Source organism: Callithrix jacchus, chromosome 7, assembly GCF_049354715.1.
Source record: "Callithrix jacchus isolate 240 chromosome 7, calJac240_pri, whole genome shotgun sequence".
Taxonomy (NCBI): Eukaryota; Metazoa; Chordata; class Mammalia; order Primates; family Cebidae; genus Callithrix; species Callithrix jacchus.
The window spans coordinates 151,937,358-151,955,936 of NC_133508.1; the positions used below are offsets into that span (position 1 = coordinate 151,937,358).

Sequence of the window (18,579 nt, forward strand, 5' to 3'; positions counted from 1 at the left end):
GACAAGAGTTGATTTCTAAAATAAGTAGGAGAAAGTTTCTATAAACCAGAATGTCTGCTTTTAAAATACTTTTATCCTAGGCATGATTTTTCAGTTCATGCGTGGTTAAGAATGAAATAATACGACTGATTGTGAACTAGGTTGTATTTTTTGAGGTGTGGGGAAAACACTCTAAATAAAAAGGTAACTTAGTTTATAAATTATAGAGCTTTCATGATCTTTCTTATCTTAATTTACTAAAAGTTATATTTAAGCCTTTGCTTTTAAAGATTAGATTTTTAAAAACAAGTTTTTTTTTTTTCTCCTAGTGGATTAAAAAGTGAATTATATTGCTGGGTGTGGTGGCTCATGCTTGTAATCCTAGCACTTTGGGGGGCTGAGGTGGGTGGATCACAAGGTCAGGAGTTTGAGACCACCCTGGCCAATATGGTGCAACCCCATCTCTACTAAAAATACAAAAACTAGCTGTGGGGTGGCTGTAGTTCTAGCTACTTGGGAAGCTGAGGCAGAAGAATCGCTTGAACCCAGGAGGTGGAGGTTGCAGTAAGCCAAGATGGCACCACTGCACTCCAGCCTGGGTGGTAGAGTGAGACTCTTGTCTCAAAAAAAAAAAAAAAATTGAATGTAATTTACTAAGTGAAGGTTTTTTTTGTTTGTTTTTGCCTGTACTGTTAATGGGGATGGGATGGATATTGTGTTTTAAATTTTGTAGCATAAAAAAAATTTAGAATTCTCTTAAGCCAACCCTCACTGTATCAAACATCTTTCCATTAACCTAATCTGAAGGGAATAAGTCTCCCTTTTCTTAACTTCCAAGACTTGTATGAATGAAACTTCTTTGTCCTAAGTGTCTGGGATGAAACCTGAATAGTGGATTATTTGAACAGAAAGGCTAAAAACAAAATAATCTAAAACAAACAGTACTCCCAGACCTAGCAGAACTATTTAACTGTGATACTGTTTTGATACTGTTTTCAACAGCTGGACTACAAGCAACAACAAAGCATTCTGGATTCCCTGTGAGGATGGATAATGCTGTACCAATTGTACCCCAGGCACCAGCTGCTCAGCCATTACAGATTCAGTCAGGAGTTCTTACACAGGTAAAAGCTAGAGCAATGTGGATGCTCAATATTGCTGCAACACTATTGAGATTCAGATATTTTGTCCTAGAAAATGGTATTTCCTTTGACTCTAAGATATTTCTTGGTCATGATTCAATGGACTTAAAATGAAACATCTCTATGGAATAATATACTTATTCCTAACACTATTGCACCTCTGCTATTGTCTTCCTTAGACTTACAGGGATAAATATCCAGACATTCTTGAGAAATGGTCTTCTGAGTAAGTTTACACTTAATTCTGTGGGATGAAGTTTTTCTTTTTTGGTTTGTTTGTTTTTTAAATCTTGTAGCTCATATAAAGATAAGTATGCAGCATTTTGATTCTAAAATATAAGGTTCTACTTTTGCACCTTTTGTGTCCCTTTTGCTCACTCTTAGAATTTCATCACAGTTGAGAGGCTGGATCACATCAGGATGCCTCTTCACGTATTGCATTCCTTCATTCCTTGTGTTTAACCAGACTGTAGAAAGCTTTAAACCTTTATACTTGCTACAGAACGTTCAACTAAGATGATAGAGAAAATTGTGAAATATTTAAATAGCAACACACAGTATATTTTATATTTTATATGTAAATGTTTGTGTCCTATGACACATAGGAAGTTCTCAAATCCAAAAACCCTATTTTGTGAACAGGAGGAAGAATTCCTAATAAATGTCTTTGTTTCATAGAACTTATCCCTGAATCTAGTCCAAGGAAGATTCCTATACTTATTTGCTTTAGGCCTTTGGCATTTGACTTTGTGGGCCAATGCTGTACAAAGTTGAAGGGGGAAGGTTGTGTGTGGTATATGCATTTTAGGTGCTATCAAATTATTATTGTTTATTAAGTAATAACTTTGGGGGGAATGAGAACCCTTCTGAATCCAGATATCCTGCCTCCGTGTTTGTTTCACTCACCTGCCTAATCTACGTTTCAGGGAAGCTGTACACCACTAATGGTAGCAACTCTCCACCCTCAAGTAGCCACCATCACGCCGCAGTATGCGGTGCCCTTTACTCTGAGCTGCGCAGCCGGCCGGCCGGCGCTGGTTGAACAGACTGCCGCTGTACTGGTAATTCCCTCACTTGATTGTGTTACTAACGGAGTTTCTTTGGTTTCTTTCTTTTTTGTTTTTTCCTGTTTGTTTTTGTTCTGTTTTATTCTGGTTTATTTTTCAAAAAAATTTTTTTGCTTAGTCTTTGCAGAGGGCATGGAAGCATGTGCCATCTTGTGGCTGTGTTTTTGCTACATCTTTTAATGTCTCATTGTTTTCCTTCCCAACATTTGCTGAAGCACTGTCTGACTCTGATGGTTGTGTGGCTCCGTAAGGAGCCAGATCCCTTCATTCTTCTTTGCCAGGCTAGTGTGATACAAGCTCTCGATGTAGCCTCAGAAGAGCTTCAACACTGTTACTTGTTTTCTGCCTTATCTTTGACCCTGTGATCCTTGAGAATGAAGGAAATGGCCTTTAATTGGGCTCAGCTACAGGTACCTGGATGGCCAAAATTGAACTCCTTGGCAAGATAGCTTTCTCATTTTTTGCTGTTTTAATGTTCTAAAACTTTTTGCATGTGGAAATGCTAAGATACTCTTAATTTATTGCTTTATCAGTTGATATTAACTATCCTTCTGTAGACACATGAAGATAGCTCTTTTTGCCACTCATGATCAGTGGCAGCTTATATCTTACATTTAAAGATATTCCCTTTAGAACGTAGATCATATTGTAGGTCATACTATTGGTTAAAATTAAAAGTGAACACATTTTTAGGAGTTTTGGGAGGGATTAATTATTTTACAAATAGATATTTATACAAAGGATGAAAATATGACCAACAAACTATGCAAATGCAATATATTTCTTACTAAAAGTCATGGGGAATAGTTATTTAATATAGCTACAATTGCAGTATTGGGCTTAGAGATAGAAAAAACAAACAAAACTTGAGGTGTGTTTCAGGATCTATAAGCTTAAGAGTGATTTTTTTGTATGTGTTTTGGTTATATGGGGGAGTTAGAGTTGTTGACTGGATATCCAGCATTTCATCATTTGAAATGTAAAATTAGGTAAGCATCCAGAAACCTGAAAGGCACTGTTGAATCCTGTTATTTCTCAGTTTTCAAAGTAGTTTTAAATTTCTTTCGTTATTTCTTAAGTATTCATGTGAGTGAAAACAGTTCCAGAAACATAGTTGAAATTTGGTTTTCAGTTTAAAAGTCTTGTCACTTCCAGATTAATTTTCTTGTAAGCAGAAAACCTGAGTGTGAGGGAGTCAGATATATTTCCAACTTGATTGATCCAAGCCACTGGTTTTAACTCACTCATTTGTAGTTTCAAGGTTGGAATGTTAGTTGACAGTTCTCCTTTGCTGCTTCTCTTAAGTTTGCACTAGCCATTTGCTAAGCTTTGCATATTTTTGTTCTTCTTCTGTCAAAACAGTTCGTCGCTTGGAACGCCAGATTTCTGCCTCACGTTGGAATGTTATTTCTTGCTTTGTATTAAACTACATGCTTTGTCTTGTGCAGGTGTTGGCTATGGAAAGACGCATGGTGTGACTTAACATACTTCTCTTATTTTTTGTTTTGTTTTGTTTTGTTGTGTTGTGTTTTAAATTTTGCTTATGGTAGCAGACGTGTTTGCAGTTTCTCTGCTTTGAAGGCTTCTTGTTTGGAACCGGTATTTGTAACAAGTGGATCTGTTACTTGCAGAAATATTTTTAAAACAGTGTGTTGATGGTCTTACAATTTGAAATTCAAGAAACAGAACCATATGTACCCAAGCATTGTAGGTAATCGTACTGCAAAATTCAAGTTTAAAAAGGAAACTTCCAAATCTGTTCCCTTTTTTTTTAAAAAAAAAAAATGCCAGAATTTCTGTGAGGAAGTATGGAAAACATTTGTTGCTCAGTTTATTGCAAGTGACATGGCTTTTTAAAAACTAGAAATCATTTATTGTAGTGATTAGTTTTTATGTGAAAATATTCCTGCAAATGATACATAAAAACATATTTTAGGTAACTATTAGAAACAAAATATGATGCTGTCTGCATCTATTTCATAAACATCTTTTTGCCTTATTTTAAAATTCCATTTTGTGGCTATAAATGATGAAGTTAGCTTTTTCTTGCTGACATAAGATTTCTTTTCCCCAAAAGGATTAGGCCTTTGGTCATCCACATCTGACTCCATTTTCCAATTACTACCCTTTTAAAAAAGGGAACACCTCTGCCCTTTGTTTTATGAGTTGTATCGATCTGATAATCGGATTGGCAGTTAGATGAAAACAATTTTAATCTTAAGGGAGTCCTCTTAACTCTTTTTAGGGGTATATTTTAGAATTGTTGTAAAAATGAAACTTCAGCATTTAACCAGCTCTTATCTCCAAACTCTCAGACTCCTTTTCTCTGCAGTATAATAGAAGTTCTGAGCTGCAGGGATCTTCTTTTCTTTAATACCTGGGTGGTCAGGTTATGGGGGTGGGCAAGAGAAAGCAGTATGTTTTCTTTCCCCGTTCATAAGACTTATAGCTTTGAGCACCTCGGACCTTTCTTTTTTAATCTCTGCAAGCTAACAATCTACAAGCAACTTCTTTTAAGATATGAATTTTTCTTTCTTTAAAAAAAAAAAGAAGAAAAAGCCAAGAATGAGTCAAGTTTGGATGTTTTTTGTGTGTGTTTCCTTACAGCAGGCGTGGCCTGGAGGGACTCAGCAAATTCTCCTGCCTTCAACTTGGCAACAGTTGCCTGGGGTAGCTCTACACAACTCTGTCCAGCCCACAGCAATGATTCCAGAGGCCATGGGGAGTGGTCAGCAGCTAGCTGACTGGAGGCAAGTGCCCTATGTTACTCTGGGAGATTTCTAGGGGACGATCCCATAGGGTGGGAGCACTTGATAATAAGGAGAGAGACAAAGGAAAATTTGACTCTGTTGGAAGCCTTTGGAACCTATATCAGGCTAGGAAGATGGTCTTATAAGAAAACTTTGAATATAGGAAAACAGCTTCTTAAGGTCAGGAATCATTTCTTCCAGATTTAAAGAGAGTCTTAAGTGATTAGAAACCATATAGTGAGATCCTAAAGCCTAGTAATCTAGGTCCCCAACTTTATTTTTTATAATGAAGAATTTTTTTTAATTTGTGTGTGTGTGTGTGTGTGTGTGTGTGTGTGTGTGTGTATATATGGGGTGCATGAGATGTTCTGACACAGGCATGCAATGTGAAATAAGGGCATCATGGAGAATGGGTTGTCCATCTCAAGCATTTATCCTTTGACTTACAGACAATCCAGTTATACTCTAAGTTATTTAAAAATGTACAACTAAGTTATTACTGACTATAGTCACCCTATTGTGCTATCAATAATAGGTCTTATTCTTTTTTTTTGGTACCTATTAACCATCCCTACCTCCCCATTAGCCCTCCACTACTCTTTCCAGCCTCTGGTAACCATTCTACTGTGTCCATGAGTTCAATTGTTTTGAGTTTTAGATCCTACAAATAAGTGAGAATAATGCGGTTTGTCTTTCTGTGTCTGGCTTATTTCACTTAACATGATCTTGAGTTCAGTCCATGTTGTTGCAAATGACAGAATTTCATTATTTTTGTGGCAGAATAGTACTGCATTGTGTATATCAATCACTTTTTTTTTTATCCATTCATCAGTTGATGGACATGTAGGTTGCTTCCAAATCTTATTGTAAACAGTGCTACAATAAACATAGGAGTGCAGATATCTCTTTGATATACTGATTTTCTTTCTTTTGGGTATACACCCAGGACTGGGATTGCTAGATCATATGGTAGCTCAATTTTTAGGTTTTTGAGGAACCTCCAAACTGTTCTCCCTAGTAGCTGTACTAACTTACATTCCTACCAGCAGTTGTTCCCTTTTCTCTATATCCTTGGCAGCATTTATTATTGCTTGTCTTTTGGATATAAGCCATTTTAACTGGGGTGAGATAATATCTTATTGTAGTTTTGATCTGCATTTCTCTAATGATCAAAGGTGTTGAGCACCTTTCATATGCCTGTTTGCCATTTGTTGTTTTTTTTGAGACCAAGTTTCGCTCTGTTGCCCAGGCTGCTGTGCAACGGCGTGATCTTGGCTCACCTCAACCTCCACCTCCCAGGTTCAGGCGATTCTCCTGGCTCAGCCTCCCGAGTAGCTGGGATTACAGGCATGTGCCACCACGCCTGGCTAATTTTGTATTTTTGTAGAGACAGGGTTTCTCCACATTGGTCAGGCCGGTCTCAAACTCCTGACCTCAAGTAATCTGCGCACCTCTCCCTCCCAAAGTGCTGGGATTACAGACGTGAAACCATTTGTAAGTCATCTTTTGAAAACTGTCTTTTCAAATCTTTTGCCCGTTTTTTTGATTGTATTATTAGAATTTTTTCTATAGAGTTGTTTGAGCCTTTTATTTTTTTTTATTTTTTGAGATGGAGTTTCGCTCTTGTAACCCAGGCTGGAGTGCAATGGTGCGATCTCGTCTCACTGCAACCTCTGCCTTCTGGGTTCAGGCAATTCTCCTGCCTCAGCCTCCTGAGTAGCTGGGATTACAGGCATGCATGACCATGCCCAGCTAATTTTTTGTATTTTTAGTAGAGACAGGGTTTCACCATGTTGATCAGGATGGTCTCGATCTCTTGACCTCGGGATCCACCCACCTTGGCCTCCCAAAGTGCTGGGATTACAGGTGTGAGCCACCGCGCCTGGCCTTGAGCCTTTTATATATCCTGGTTATTAATCCCTTATCAGATGGTAGGTGTTCAACTTTAAAAAAATAAAATGCAGTTGCATTTTGTGTAATTGCTTTTGATGTCTTTTTAGTCCTGATTTTTCAGTGGTTTTGGAATTCACTCTTCTTTCTTTCTGTTGGCACAGGAATGCCCACTCTCATGGCAACCAGTACAGCACTATCATGCAGCAGCCATCCTTGCTGACTAACCATGTAACATTGGCTACTGCTCAGCCTCTGAATGTTGGTGTTGCCCATGTTGTCAGACAGCAACAATCTAGTTCCCTTCCTTCGAAGAAGAATAAGCAGTCAGCTCCAGTCTCTTCCAAGTAAGTCTGTGTTATAGCTGATAGTTAAAACTGTGTCAGTTTGAAAGATACATCGCCTGGTATTTGGAAGTGTATAGATACTTTTGATATGAAGCAGCAAGTAGCTGCCCAATTGAGGAAGAGCGAATCATTTCATCTGGGCATGTACACCAGGTGTGTCCTGGTTATGATGGTCTTCCTCTCTGCTGCCACTTTGAATCTAGGGCATTTTGTGATGTTTTTACTTTACTTTACAGAGTAAAATTTAATCCTGGAATAAAGGGCTTATGAAAGTAAAACTTATTTTGTATTTTGGTGTTCTTGTCCCTGGAAACTCTGGCCATCGTGGTGCTTATTTTCATTGGAACTTACATAGTTAAATGTATTTGCTTAATGATTAAGTAAAAGGGAATAAGGGAATCAAGAGTAAATTGGAAAGCAGTCTGGGGAAATGATGTACAATTTGGAAGGCCACGGACTGAGTCACCTTCCCTTGTGAACTTTTTCTACAGGTCCTCTCTAGATGTTCTGCCATCCCAAGTCTATTCTCTGGTTGGGAGCAGTCCTCTCCGTACCACATCTTCTTATAATTCCTTAGTCCCTGCCCAAGATCAGCATCAGCCCATCATCATTCCAGATACTCCTAGCCCTCCTGTAAGTGTCATCACTATCCGAAGTGACACTGATGAGGAAGAGGACAACAAATACAAGCCCAGTAGGTAAGATAAGTGAATGGTTCTTGGCTCTGTTGGTCTTAGACTGTTGGCTTCAGGCAAGTGGGCCCAGTTTTGGCTATGAAAGAAAGGACTGGTGGGGTGCGGTGGCTTACGCCTGTAATCCCAGCACTTTGGGAGGCCGAGGCTGGCAGATCACCTGAGGTCAGGAGTTTGAGACCAGCCTGGCCAACATGGCAAAACCCCATCTCTACTGAAAATACAGAAATTAGCTGAGTGTGGTGACACATGCCTGTATCCTAGCTATTAAGGACGCTGAGACAGGAGAATCTCTTGAATCCAGGAGGTGGAGGTTGCAGTGAGCTGAGATCGTGCAACTGCACTCCAGCCTGTGTGACAGAACAAGACTCCACCCCGCTCCCCCCAACCTCCAAAATAAGGAAGGGCTGGAGGAAAAAAAAGACATTTTGGAAGCATAGCCTTTGATGGGGCTTTTGGTGTTGGGCATACAGAAAAGAGGATGACCTCTTGCTTTTATCTGAGAAGGTAGGATTCCCACATGAAAGTAACTTAGGAGACTTTACAGAGTCATATATAAATGAAGTTTAAATGAACTTGAAAGATAAAATTAAGAATGAATTTAGAGCCTATTAGTACAAAATGACCAACTGTAAGATGGTAGACGCACCATTACAGGAGGTGTTAGAGGCGTGGACTCTGAAGTCATTCCATCCTGGGTCTAAATCCTGCCTTCACCACTCATCACTTCTTGTTTGACCCTGGGCAAGTTCCTCATCTCTCTATTTCTTAAGTTTCCTCATCTGCAAAATGAAATTAATAGTACCTACTTCATAGGATTGTTGTAAGGATACAGTGAGATGTATGTAGAGCATGAGAGTAGTGCCTAGTATGTAATAAGCACTCAGACGTTTACTGCTGCTAGTATTATCATCATTATTACCATCTTTATCATCATTGTTATTATGGGAGAACCAGCTACGGACCATCTAAGAAACTTGCTTAAAAGGGCAGTTGAAGACGGGCATGGTGGCTCATGCCTGTAATTCTAGCACTTTGAGAGGCCAAAGCGGAAGATACTTGAGTCCAAGAATTTGAGACCAGCCTGGGAAACAGTGAGACCTCATCACTACAAAAAATAAAAACAGTTGGGCATGGTGGTACATGCCTGTAGTCCCAGCTACTTGGGAGCCTAAGGTGGGAGGATAGCTTGAGCCCAGGAGGTTGAGGTTGCAACAAGCTGTGATCACTCCACTGCACTTTAGCCTGGGTGACAGAACAAGACCCTGTTACATACCAAAAAACCCCACAGCAATTCAATTTTCATGTATTTTTCTACTCCTCAGCTCTGGCCTGAAGCCAAGGTCTAATGTCATCAGTTATGTCACGGTCAATGATTCTCCAGACTCTGACTCTTCTTTGAGCAGCCCTTATTCCACTGATACCCTGAACGCTCTCCGAGGCAATAGTGGACCTCTTTTGGAGGGGCCTGGCAGAGTTGTAGCAGATGGCACTGGTACCCGCACCATCATTGTGCCTCCACTGAAAACTCAGCTTGGTGACTGCACTGTAGCAACCCAGGCCTCAGGTAAGTATATTTCGCAGCTTCAGTTGAATTCTCCTTTGATGTGTGTTTGCTTAAATATTTTGCTATAATCCACTTATGTTGGTGGTAGAGACCAGTGGCATAGACATTCTTAAAGAGTCCTTAATTCAGAAATCAGTTTCCTGGAATGTGAAATTATTTTTGGCCATCACTTTATCTTCCTGTGTTTATTTTGCTTGGATTAATATAAAAATGAGATTGTAGTCTCAGCAACACATTCAATGCTGATGGGAGAGAGCAGACAATACGTGTGATATTGCAAGAAGAATTAGCAGGCAGTTAGGTTTGCCTGATTTGAATTTGGCAATTGAGATGTGGACAGGACTTGATAATATTAAAAATGACTACAAAAGTGTTTTTGGAAAACAGTATATCTTTTAGATTTTTTTTTCTCACCCAGTATCATAGCAGTGATGCTTTTGTTGGTTTTATTACCAGCCTAATTACTTCATTTTCTTTGCTCTGTTAGATACTGGACTTAGGCTCCCTGGTTCAGTTACTGTTTTAGTTGGGGTAATGGTAGCTGCAGTAACAAATCCTAGATTTTTGTAGCATAACATAATAGAATTTTACTCCTCTCTTATGTAACTTCTTGGTATAAGTGTTCAAAACCTGAGCATCCAGTCAGAAGGAGAAAGAAACTTTGATGGAGGCACATACATCTTAACCTCTTTAGCTTGGAAATAAGTGGAAATAATGAATACTTCTCACATGGCCCCACCTAGATGCAAGTGAGCCCAGGCAATGTAGTCTTGTCAAGGCAGCTGCTTTTCAGTGACAACTTCATACCAAGGAAGAAAATAGCGAAGTTTAGCTGTCAACATAAAGCTGGGCCATACTTGTATAAATTATGTTTTATTATATAATTATCTTACTGCCATAGATATGAACAGGATTATAATTTGAGGGTATTGTGTTACACCTCTGTGTGATTCTTTTTTTTTTTCTTTTTAATAAAAAGTTTTCTCTTTTTTTATTCATCACACCTGCTGTGCCATGTGTGATTCTTCTTAGAAGTAAACAGTTGTCCCGTTGCAGACAAGTGAGAGAGCTTTCTGATGCCATGCTACTGAATAGAATTATTAGGACCTCTGTGTGCTCTTGGGTCCAAAGAATACAGACTATCACATGAGACAATGAATAAATGCTCCAGTTTTCCTAATGAGCACAGAATGAAGCAAAATTTCACATTCAACTGTCCTGTAATTTCTTAGAATTTGAAGACTGCCCAACAAGATAGAATTTTGCCTTCTTTTAAACCCTTTTGACACTTTAATATCCTAAGAATTACTAATAGCTTTCTCAGCTTCACATGATCATTTCTGGGCTTGTTATATAAAACAATAGACTCTTGGACAGAGGGATGGTGTTTTAGCATATTTGTATTTCCAGTAATTCCTTGTATATAACAAATGATTATAGTTATAATTTTTATTCAAGTGAACATTTTGAAGATCCTGTGTGGATCTTTGTGCCAAGACAGAAAGGAAATGGGTTATACAGGTTATTTTCTTCTGGTGTAAACTATTAAGCTTGACCCTTTCTTAGGTCTCCTGAGCAATAAGACCAAGCCAGTGGCTTCAGTGAGTGGGCAGTCATCTGGATGCTGTATCACCCCCACAGGATACCGAGCTCAACGTGGGGGGACCAGTGCAGCACAGCCACTCAACCTTAGCCAGGTAAGTGCTACAGGCTGCTGCCTTCTGTTTGGGTCCTGCACTGTTGTTACTTTCTGGAGAACCCTGCTTCTGGCTGGATCCTGAATAAAGCCAAATGAAGCCTTTTCTGTGTCAAACAATTTTGTGTTCTGTGGTCTGTGTTGTATCTGCATGTGCTACGTCTCTTCATTCACTCTAAGCGTGTTTGGGATGTACATTCTAGGTTTTCCATCATACCTCCCTAAGTCAATCCTGGAAGATTAGAGAAACGTCTGGGATTTAGAAAGAGCCTAGGATGCTTTAACCATTCCTATGATAGGCATATGCTTTGAAACCAAATTCTCTTTACCTTCCAGGCTGTAAATAAGCTTATTCTTACATTGTTTACTTGAGTTAAGAGACTGTAAAAAGCTCATTGGCCACAAAATTCAACTGGTTCTAGGTCCTGCTTGTTGCTGGAGTCTGGGATTTGGGACTTCCCCAATCTCCAAACCACCCTTGGTGTGCCCCAACCCTCCCTTCTGCTTCTCTGATTATTTGATTCTATTTGTGTTCACTCTTTTCTCAGCTAAAATTCAAATGCTTCTATGATATTCACCAGTAGTGAGAAAGTGTCAGTATGAAGGGATGTGAGAGAGAGAGCACATGCAAGTGCAATGTGAGTTTGAGTTAGTGCATGTGTTTTAGGCTCCACATTTCAAGAGGGGTATGAAGAACTTGGAGGAGGAGAACAAAATAAAGCAATGGTAAGATAAAAAGGTTAGGAAAATTCAAATTTACTGATGCCAGAATAGGGTGAGTTGAGTCACCAGTTATTAACTTGCAGGAGTGGGGAACCCTATGATCTCTTGATTCTCCCGCTTCCTGTCATACTGATAAGCGAACTGCTGTTACCTGAGCTAGGTTAGGGTCTGTCTGGCTAAGAGGCAGAGGGATGGGTGGCTGACTTCTGACAGCATTCAATGCCAGTCTGGGAGAATTATTTATATGCTATACCAGTTTGGAAACAGTACAAGTCAGGACCTGAGATCTTAAGTTGGCCTTTGGTGCCCTGAGCTGGAGTGACCTCAAGATTCCTCACTTCTTTCGTTTTCCAGAACCAGCAGTCATCAGCGGCTCCAACCTCGCAGGAAAGAAGCAGCAACCCAGCCCCCCGCAGGCAGCAGGCGTTTGTGGCCCCGCTCTCCCAAGCTCCCTACACCTTCCAGCATGGCAGCCCACTACACTCAACGGGGCACCCACACCTGGCCCCAGCCCCTGCTCACCTTCCAAGCCAGGCTCATCTGTATACCTATGCTGCCCCCACCTCTGCTGCTGCACTGGGCTCTACTAGCTCCATTGCTCATCTTTTCTCCCCCCAGGGCTCCTCAAGGCATGCTGCAGCCTATACTACTCACCCCAGCACTTTAGTGCACCAGGTCCCTGTCAGTGTTGGGCCCAGCCTCCTCACTTCTGCCAGCGTGGCCCCTGCTCAGTACCAACACCAGTTTGCCACCCAGTCCTACATTGGGTCTTCCCGAGGCTCAGCAATTTACACTGGATACCCACTAAGTCCTACCAAGATCAGCCAGTATTCCTACTTATAGTTGGTGAGCATGAGGGAGGAGGAGTCATGGCTACCTGCTCCTGGTCCTGAGTTCTTAATAATGGGCTATGGTGAGATACTCCTTTACCCTCTTGAGACTTCTTAGCCAGCAACTTGTTCTGCAGGGGCCCACTGAAGCAGAAGGTTTTTCTCTGGGGGAACCTGTCTCAGTGTTGACTGCATTGTTGTAGTCTCCCAAAGTTTGCCCTATTTTTAAATTCTTTATTTTTGTGACAGCAATTTTGGTACTTGGAAGAGTTCAGATGCCCATCTTCTGCAGTTACCAAGGAAGAGAGATTGTTTCAAAGTTACCCTCTGAAAAATATTTTGTCTCTCTGACTTGATTTCTGTAAATGCTTTTAAAAGCAAGTGAAGCCCCTTTTTATTTCATTTTGTGTTATTGTGATTGCTGGTCAGGAAAAGTACTGATAGAAGGACTTGAAATCTGATGACAAGAAAGAAAAGAAAAATCATTACTGTTTATAAACTCAGACTTACTTGCTTATTTTATTTTAAAAGCAGCTTACACAAGTCTATATTTTTACATATCCTCAAAGTTTCATCTGTTTATTGGACATTTAAACTTACAGAGTTTGAGTTTTATTTTAATGTCATATACTTAATGGGCAATTGTTATTTTTGCAAAACTGGTTACGTATTAGTCTGTATTACTATTGGGATTCTCTCAGTTGCTCCTGTGTTAGTTATAAAGTAGTGTTTAAAAGGCAGCTCACCATTTGCTGGTAACTTAATATGAGAGAATCCATACCTATGTGAAAGCACCAAGTATTCTTTTTAAATGAAGCACCATGAATTATTTTTAAAATTATTTTTAAAAAGTCTTTCTCTCTGATTCAGCTTAATTTTTATTAAATTGGAAAGCTATTAAGGTGGTTATTATTATATGGTGGTGGTTGTTTTATTATATGCAAAATCTCTAAGATACTGGCATTGATGAGCTTTGCCTAAAGATTAGTATGAATTTTCAGTAATACACCTCTGTGTTTTCCTTATCTCTCCCTTCTGTTTTATGTGATTTGTTTGGGGAGAAAGCTAAAAAAATCTGAAACCAGATAAGAACATTTCTTGTGTATAGCTTTTATACTTTAAAGTAGCTTCCTTTGTATGCCAGCAGCAAATTGAATGCTCTCTTATTAAGACTTATATAATAAGTGCATGTAGGAATTGCAAAAAATATTTTAAAAATTTATTACTGAATTTAAAAATATTTTAGAAGTTTTGTAATGGTGGTGTTTTAATATTTTACATGATTAAATATGTACATATTGATTAGAAAAATATAACAAGCAATTTTTCCTGCTAATCCAAAATGTTATTTGTAATCAAATGTGTAGTGATTACACTTGAATTGTGTACTTAGTGTGTATGTGATCCTCCAGTGTTACCCCGGAGATGGACTGATGTCTCCATTGTATTTAAACCAAAATGAACTGATACTTGTTGGAATGTATGTGAACTAATTGCAATTATATTAGAGCATATTACTGTAGTGCTGATTGAGCAGGGGCATTGCCTGCAAGGAGAGGAGAACCTTGGAATTGTTTTGCACAGGTGTGTCTGGTGAGGAGTTTTTCAGTGTGTGTCTCTTCCTGCCCTTTCTCCCTCCTTCCCTTATTGTAGTGCCTTATATGATAATGTAGTGGTTAATAGAGTTTACAGTGAGCTTGCCTTAGGATGGACCAGCAAGCCCCCCGTGGACCCTAAGTTGTTCACTGGGATGTGTCAGAACAGGATTAGTAGCTGTGTTGTGTAAATGCATTGTTCTCAGTTTCCCTGCCAACATTGAAAAATAAAAACAGCAGCTTTTCTCCTTTACTACCACCTCTGCTCCTTTCCATTTTGGATTCTCAGCTGAGTTCTCACAGAAGCATTTTCCCCATGTGGCTCTCTCACTGTGCATTGCTACCTTGCTTCTGTGAGAATTCAGGAAGCAGGTGAGAGGAGTCAAGCCAATATTAAATATGCATTCTTTTAAAGTATGTGCAATCACTTTTAGAATGATTTTTTTTCCCCTTTCCCATGTGGCAGTCCTTCCTGCAAATAGTTGACATTCCTAGTAAAATATTTGCTTGTTGAAAAAAACATATAACAGATGTGTTTATACCAAAGAGCCTGTTGTATTGCTTACCATGTCCCCATACTATGAGGAGGAGTTTTGTGGTGCCACTCGTGACAAGGAACTCACAGAAAGGTTTCTTAGCTGGTGAAGAATATGGAGGAGGAACCAAAGCCTGTTGAGTCATTGAGGCTTTTGAGGTTTCTTTTTTAACAGCTTGTTTAGTTTTGGGGCCCTTCAAGCTGTGAAATTGTCCTTGTACTCTCAGCTCCTGCATGGATCTGGGTCAAGTAGAAGGTACTGGGGATGGGGACATTCCTGCCCATAAAGGATTTGGGGAAAGAAGGTTAATCCTAAAATACAGGTGTGTTCCATCTGAATTGAAAATGATATATTTGAGAGAGAATTTTAGGACTGATTCTATGTAGACAGAGATGGTGTCAAGGAGGTGCAGGATGGAGATGGGAGATTTCATGGAGCCTGGTCAGCCAGCTCTGTACCAGGCTGAACACCGAGGAGCTGTCAAAGTATTTGGAGTTTCTTCATTGTAAGGAGTAAGGGCTTCCAAGATGGGGCAGGTAGTCAGTACAGCCTACCAGGAACATGTTGTGTTTTCTTTATTTTTAAAAATCACTATATTGAGTTGTGTTTTCAGCACTATATTGGTCAAGATAGTCAAGCAGTTTGTATAATTTCTGTCACTAGTGTCATACAGTTTTCTGGTCAACATGTGTGATCTTTGTGTCTCCTTTATGCCAAGCACATTTTGATTTTATTGTTTGAACACAGGTCTAGTTTCTAAAGGACAAATTTTTTGTTCCTATCTTTTTTCTACAAGGGACAAGATTTGTTGTTTTTGTAAGAAATGAGACGCAGGAAACAAAACCCCATTCCTGCACCCCAGTCCAACAAGCAGATACCACTTAGGAGTCCAGACTCCACAGAAAAAGATAATACCAGGAGCTTGTATTGTTAACTTAATCATCTGACTAGCAGTGTGTGGCTTTAAAAACTTTAGAGATTTTTCAGTCTTTAGTCTGCAAACTGGCATTTCTAATTTTCCAACATATCCACCTGTGTCTGCTTAATGTGTATGTGCTCACATGTCTTTTAGATTCTGTCCCTGGGGCTTAACATTGTTGGCCCTGACAGGAAGGAGGGAAGCCTGGTGAATTTAGTGAGCAGCTGGTCTGGGTCACAGTGACCTGACCTCAAACCAGCTTAGGGCTTTAAGTCCTCTCTCAGAACTTGCATTTTGAGCTTCTCCCCTTTCAGGTGAGAGAGGAAGCGTGGAAGGGTTCAATGTGGCCACTCTGGGCTCAAAGGGACACTTGGTCACTCCGGAGTTTTTAATAGCTCCCAGGAGGTGATGCCATTTTCAGTGCTCAGCTGAAATACCAACCCCAGGAATATGAACTCCCATTTCAAACAGTCTGGCCATTCTGAGCCTGTTTTTGTGATTGCTCATCCATTGTCCTCCACTAGAGGGGCTAAGATTGACTGCCTTTAGCCATGCAAGCACAGTAAAGTGTGTTTTATTCAGCATTATTATGGAAAAATTTGCTAGTTGAGATGGTTTGTTTTAGGATAGGAAATGAAATTGCCTCTCAGTGACAGGAGTGGCCCGAGCCTGCTTCCTATTTTGATTTTTGTTTTAAACTGATAGATGGTGCAGCATGTCTACATGGTTGTTTGTTGCTAAACTTTATATAATATGTGGTTTCAATTCAGCTTGAAAAAATAATCTCACTACATGTAGCAGTACATTATATGTACATTATATGTAATGTTAGTATTTCTGCTTTGAATCCTTGATATTGCAATGGAATTCCTACTTTATTAAATGTATTTGATATGCTAGTTATTGTGTGCGATTTAAACCTTTTTTGCTTTCTCCCTTTTTTTTGGTTGTGCGCTTTCTTTTACAACAAGCCTCTAGAAACAGATAGTTTCTGAGAATTACTGAGCTATGTTTGTAATGCAGATGTACTTAGGGAGTATGTAAAATAATCATTTTAACAAAAGAAATAGATATTTAAAATTTAATACTAACTGTGGGAAAAGGGTCCATTGTGTAAAACATAGTTTATCTTTGGATTCAATGTTTGTCTTTGGTTTTACAAAGTAGCTTGTATTTTCAGTATTTTCTACATAATATGGTAAAATGTAGAGCAATTGCAATGCATCAATAAAATGGGTAAATTTTCTGAATCATGTGGCTGTTTTTGACTTCTGTTATAGGATACAAAGGGGATCAACAAATGACATCTTTGAAGTAGCTAAACATACTGTATTTGAACATCAGTAGAGTATTAAGAGACAATTTCATTCTTCATACAAATCTCCATACTGGAAATGAATAGGGTTTGGTAGGGAATACTTCCCAAGGAGGCAGTGGTGTCCAGGGCCCTTACTTGACATCATCTGGATCTGACCCTTTGAAAGAAGTAGAAGACTTCTGAGACAGGCTAATTAAGCTTTGCTTCCTAACGTGTTTTGCCAAATAGCAGTAGCAGAATGAAAAGATGAGTCACCACAGGAAGATGGTATTTTTTTCCCTCCTTTCAAGCTGTACTGTTAAAGTCATGGTCCTTTTTAGAGAAGGAACCTCTCTGATCAGATTCTCTTGATTCTAAAGTGAATAGAATTTCTCCCAATAAAGAAATAGGGGTTTGTCTGAATTACTGACTGGACATCTCTGAGTAAATGCTTTATTTATTTATTTTTTTTTTGGAGACAGAGTCTTGCTGTGTTGCCAGGCAACAGGCTGGAGTGCAGAGGCGCAGTCTTGGCTCACTGCAACCTCCACTTCCCTGGTTCAAGCAATTCTCCTGCTTCAGCCTCCTGAGTAGCTGGGACCACATGTGCACACCACCATGCCCTGCTAATTTTTGTATTTTTTAGTAGAGACGGGGTTTCACCATGGTCTTGATCTCTTGACCTCATGATCCTCCCGCCTTGACTTCCCAAAGTGCTGGGATTACAGGCTTGAGTCACTGCGCCCGGCTTTATTTATTTATTTTTTTGGTCCATGTATCAGGCAGGGTCTGCCTTATGGTGGCCATTAATTCATTTTGTGCTCCTGCAGCCTTAATTGGGATATAGAAAAGTGAGAAACACTCAGAAATACCCTTTCGGGTCACAACCAAGAGAGATAACCAATGTCTTTTCTCCCAGTAGTAGGGAAGTCAGAATACATTTATTTTCATTTAGACTGCAACATATACACACACACACACACACACACACACACATTTCAGATTCACCCCCCTCCCCGTAAGTGAATATAATAAATCAGTGTGAACTCACTGAACACTCCTCGGTTTTGGTGAGAGAATATACCTGGCCACTTCCAAGCAAAAGAAAGCCGTGTAAAACAGTGCTGCTGTCAGCCTTACTTCCAGACAATCAGTTAATTTACTACTTCTCAATGACCTGTTTGTTTTTTTTTAATCTCAGTTATATTTTCTTCCTTGGGCTAAATCAGATATTCGCATAGCCCCCAAAGTAGTAACTGGATAGTCTGGGGGGAAAATCTGCATTTTAGTTGTGAAAACCCCTGTAAATTCACTGGGCTTGCTTTGTGGAAAATTTTCCTCATGGGGTGAAGTCTAAGCCTTAGTTTCCGTATTAATCATAAGAGATGACACTAGGTGCCTAGCACAAGGTGGCGCCAATGAGCTTCAGAAGAAGTTGGGCTTGACCACTTGGGCCTTTTTTTCCTGCTTCCTCCCCTCATTCTCACCTCCCTGGCTTCCAGCTTCTACTGAACAAGGCAGAAAATCCACTCTATTATTGCAGAAAAGG

The 18,579-nt window shown here is 39.6% G+C and overlaps 1 protein-coding gene across 15 annotated transcripts in view; it reads left to right on the top strand.

The window, feature by feature from the left end:
- The window catches only part of HIPK1 (homeodomain interacting protein kinase 1), a 59,037-nt gene extending 42,054 nt beyond the window's left edge, over positions 1–16,983 (top strand). For 8 of the 15 annotated variants that reach the window (XM_078332803.1, XM_078332805.1, XM_009001926.5 and 5 more), the window contains exons 9-16: positions 982–1,103; positions 2,048–2,182; positions 4,796–4,938; positions 6,993–7,175; positions 7,667–7,873; positions 9,193–9,434; positions 11,001–11,131; positions 12,208–16,983. In XM_078332803.1, the coding sequence (XP_078188929.1) occupies positions 982–1,103; positions 2,048–2,182; positions 4,796–4,938; positions 6,993–7,175; positions 7,667–7,873; positions 9,193–9,434; positions 11,001–11,131; positions 12,208–12,696 (1,652 nt within the window). In that variant the 3' untranslated portion in view covers positions 12,697–16,983. The remainder of the gene's footprint in view (positions 1–981; positions 1,104–2,047; positions 2,183–4,795; positions 4,939–6,992; positions 7,176–7,666; positions 7,874–9,192; positions 9,435–11,000; positions 11,132–12,207) is intronic. The other 7 variants (XM_078332804.1, XM_078332806.1, XM_054236677.2 and 4 more) reach the window with 2 other exon arrangements.
- The last annotated feature ends 1,596 nt before the right edge of the window (positions 16,984–18,579 follow it).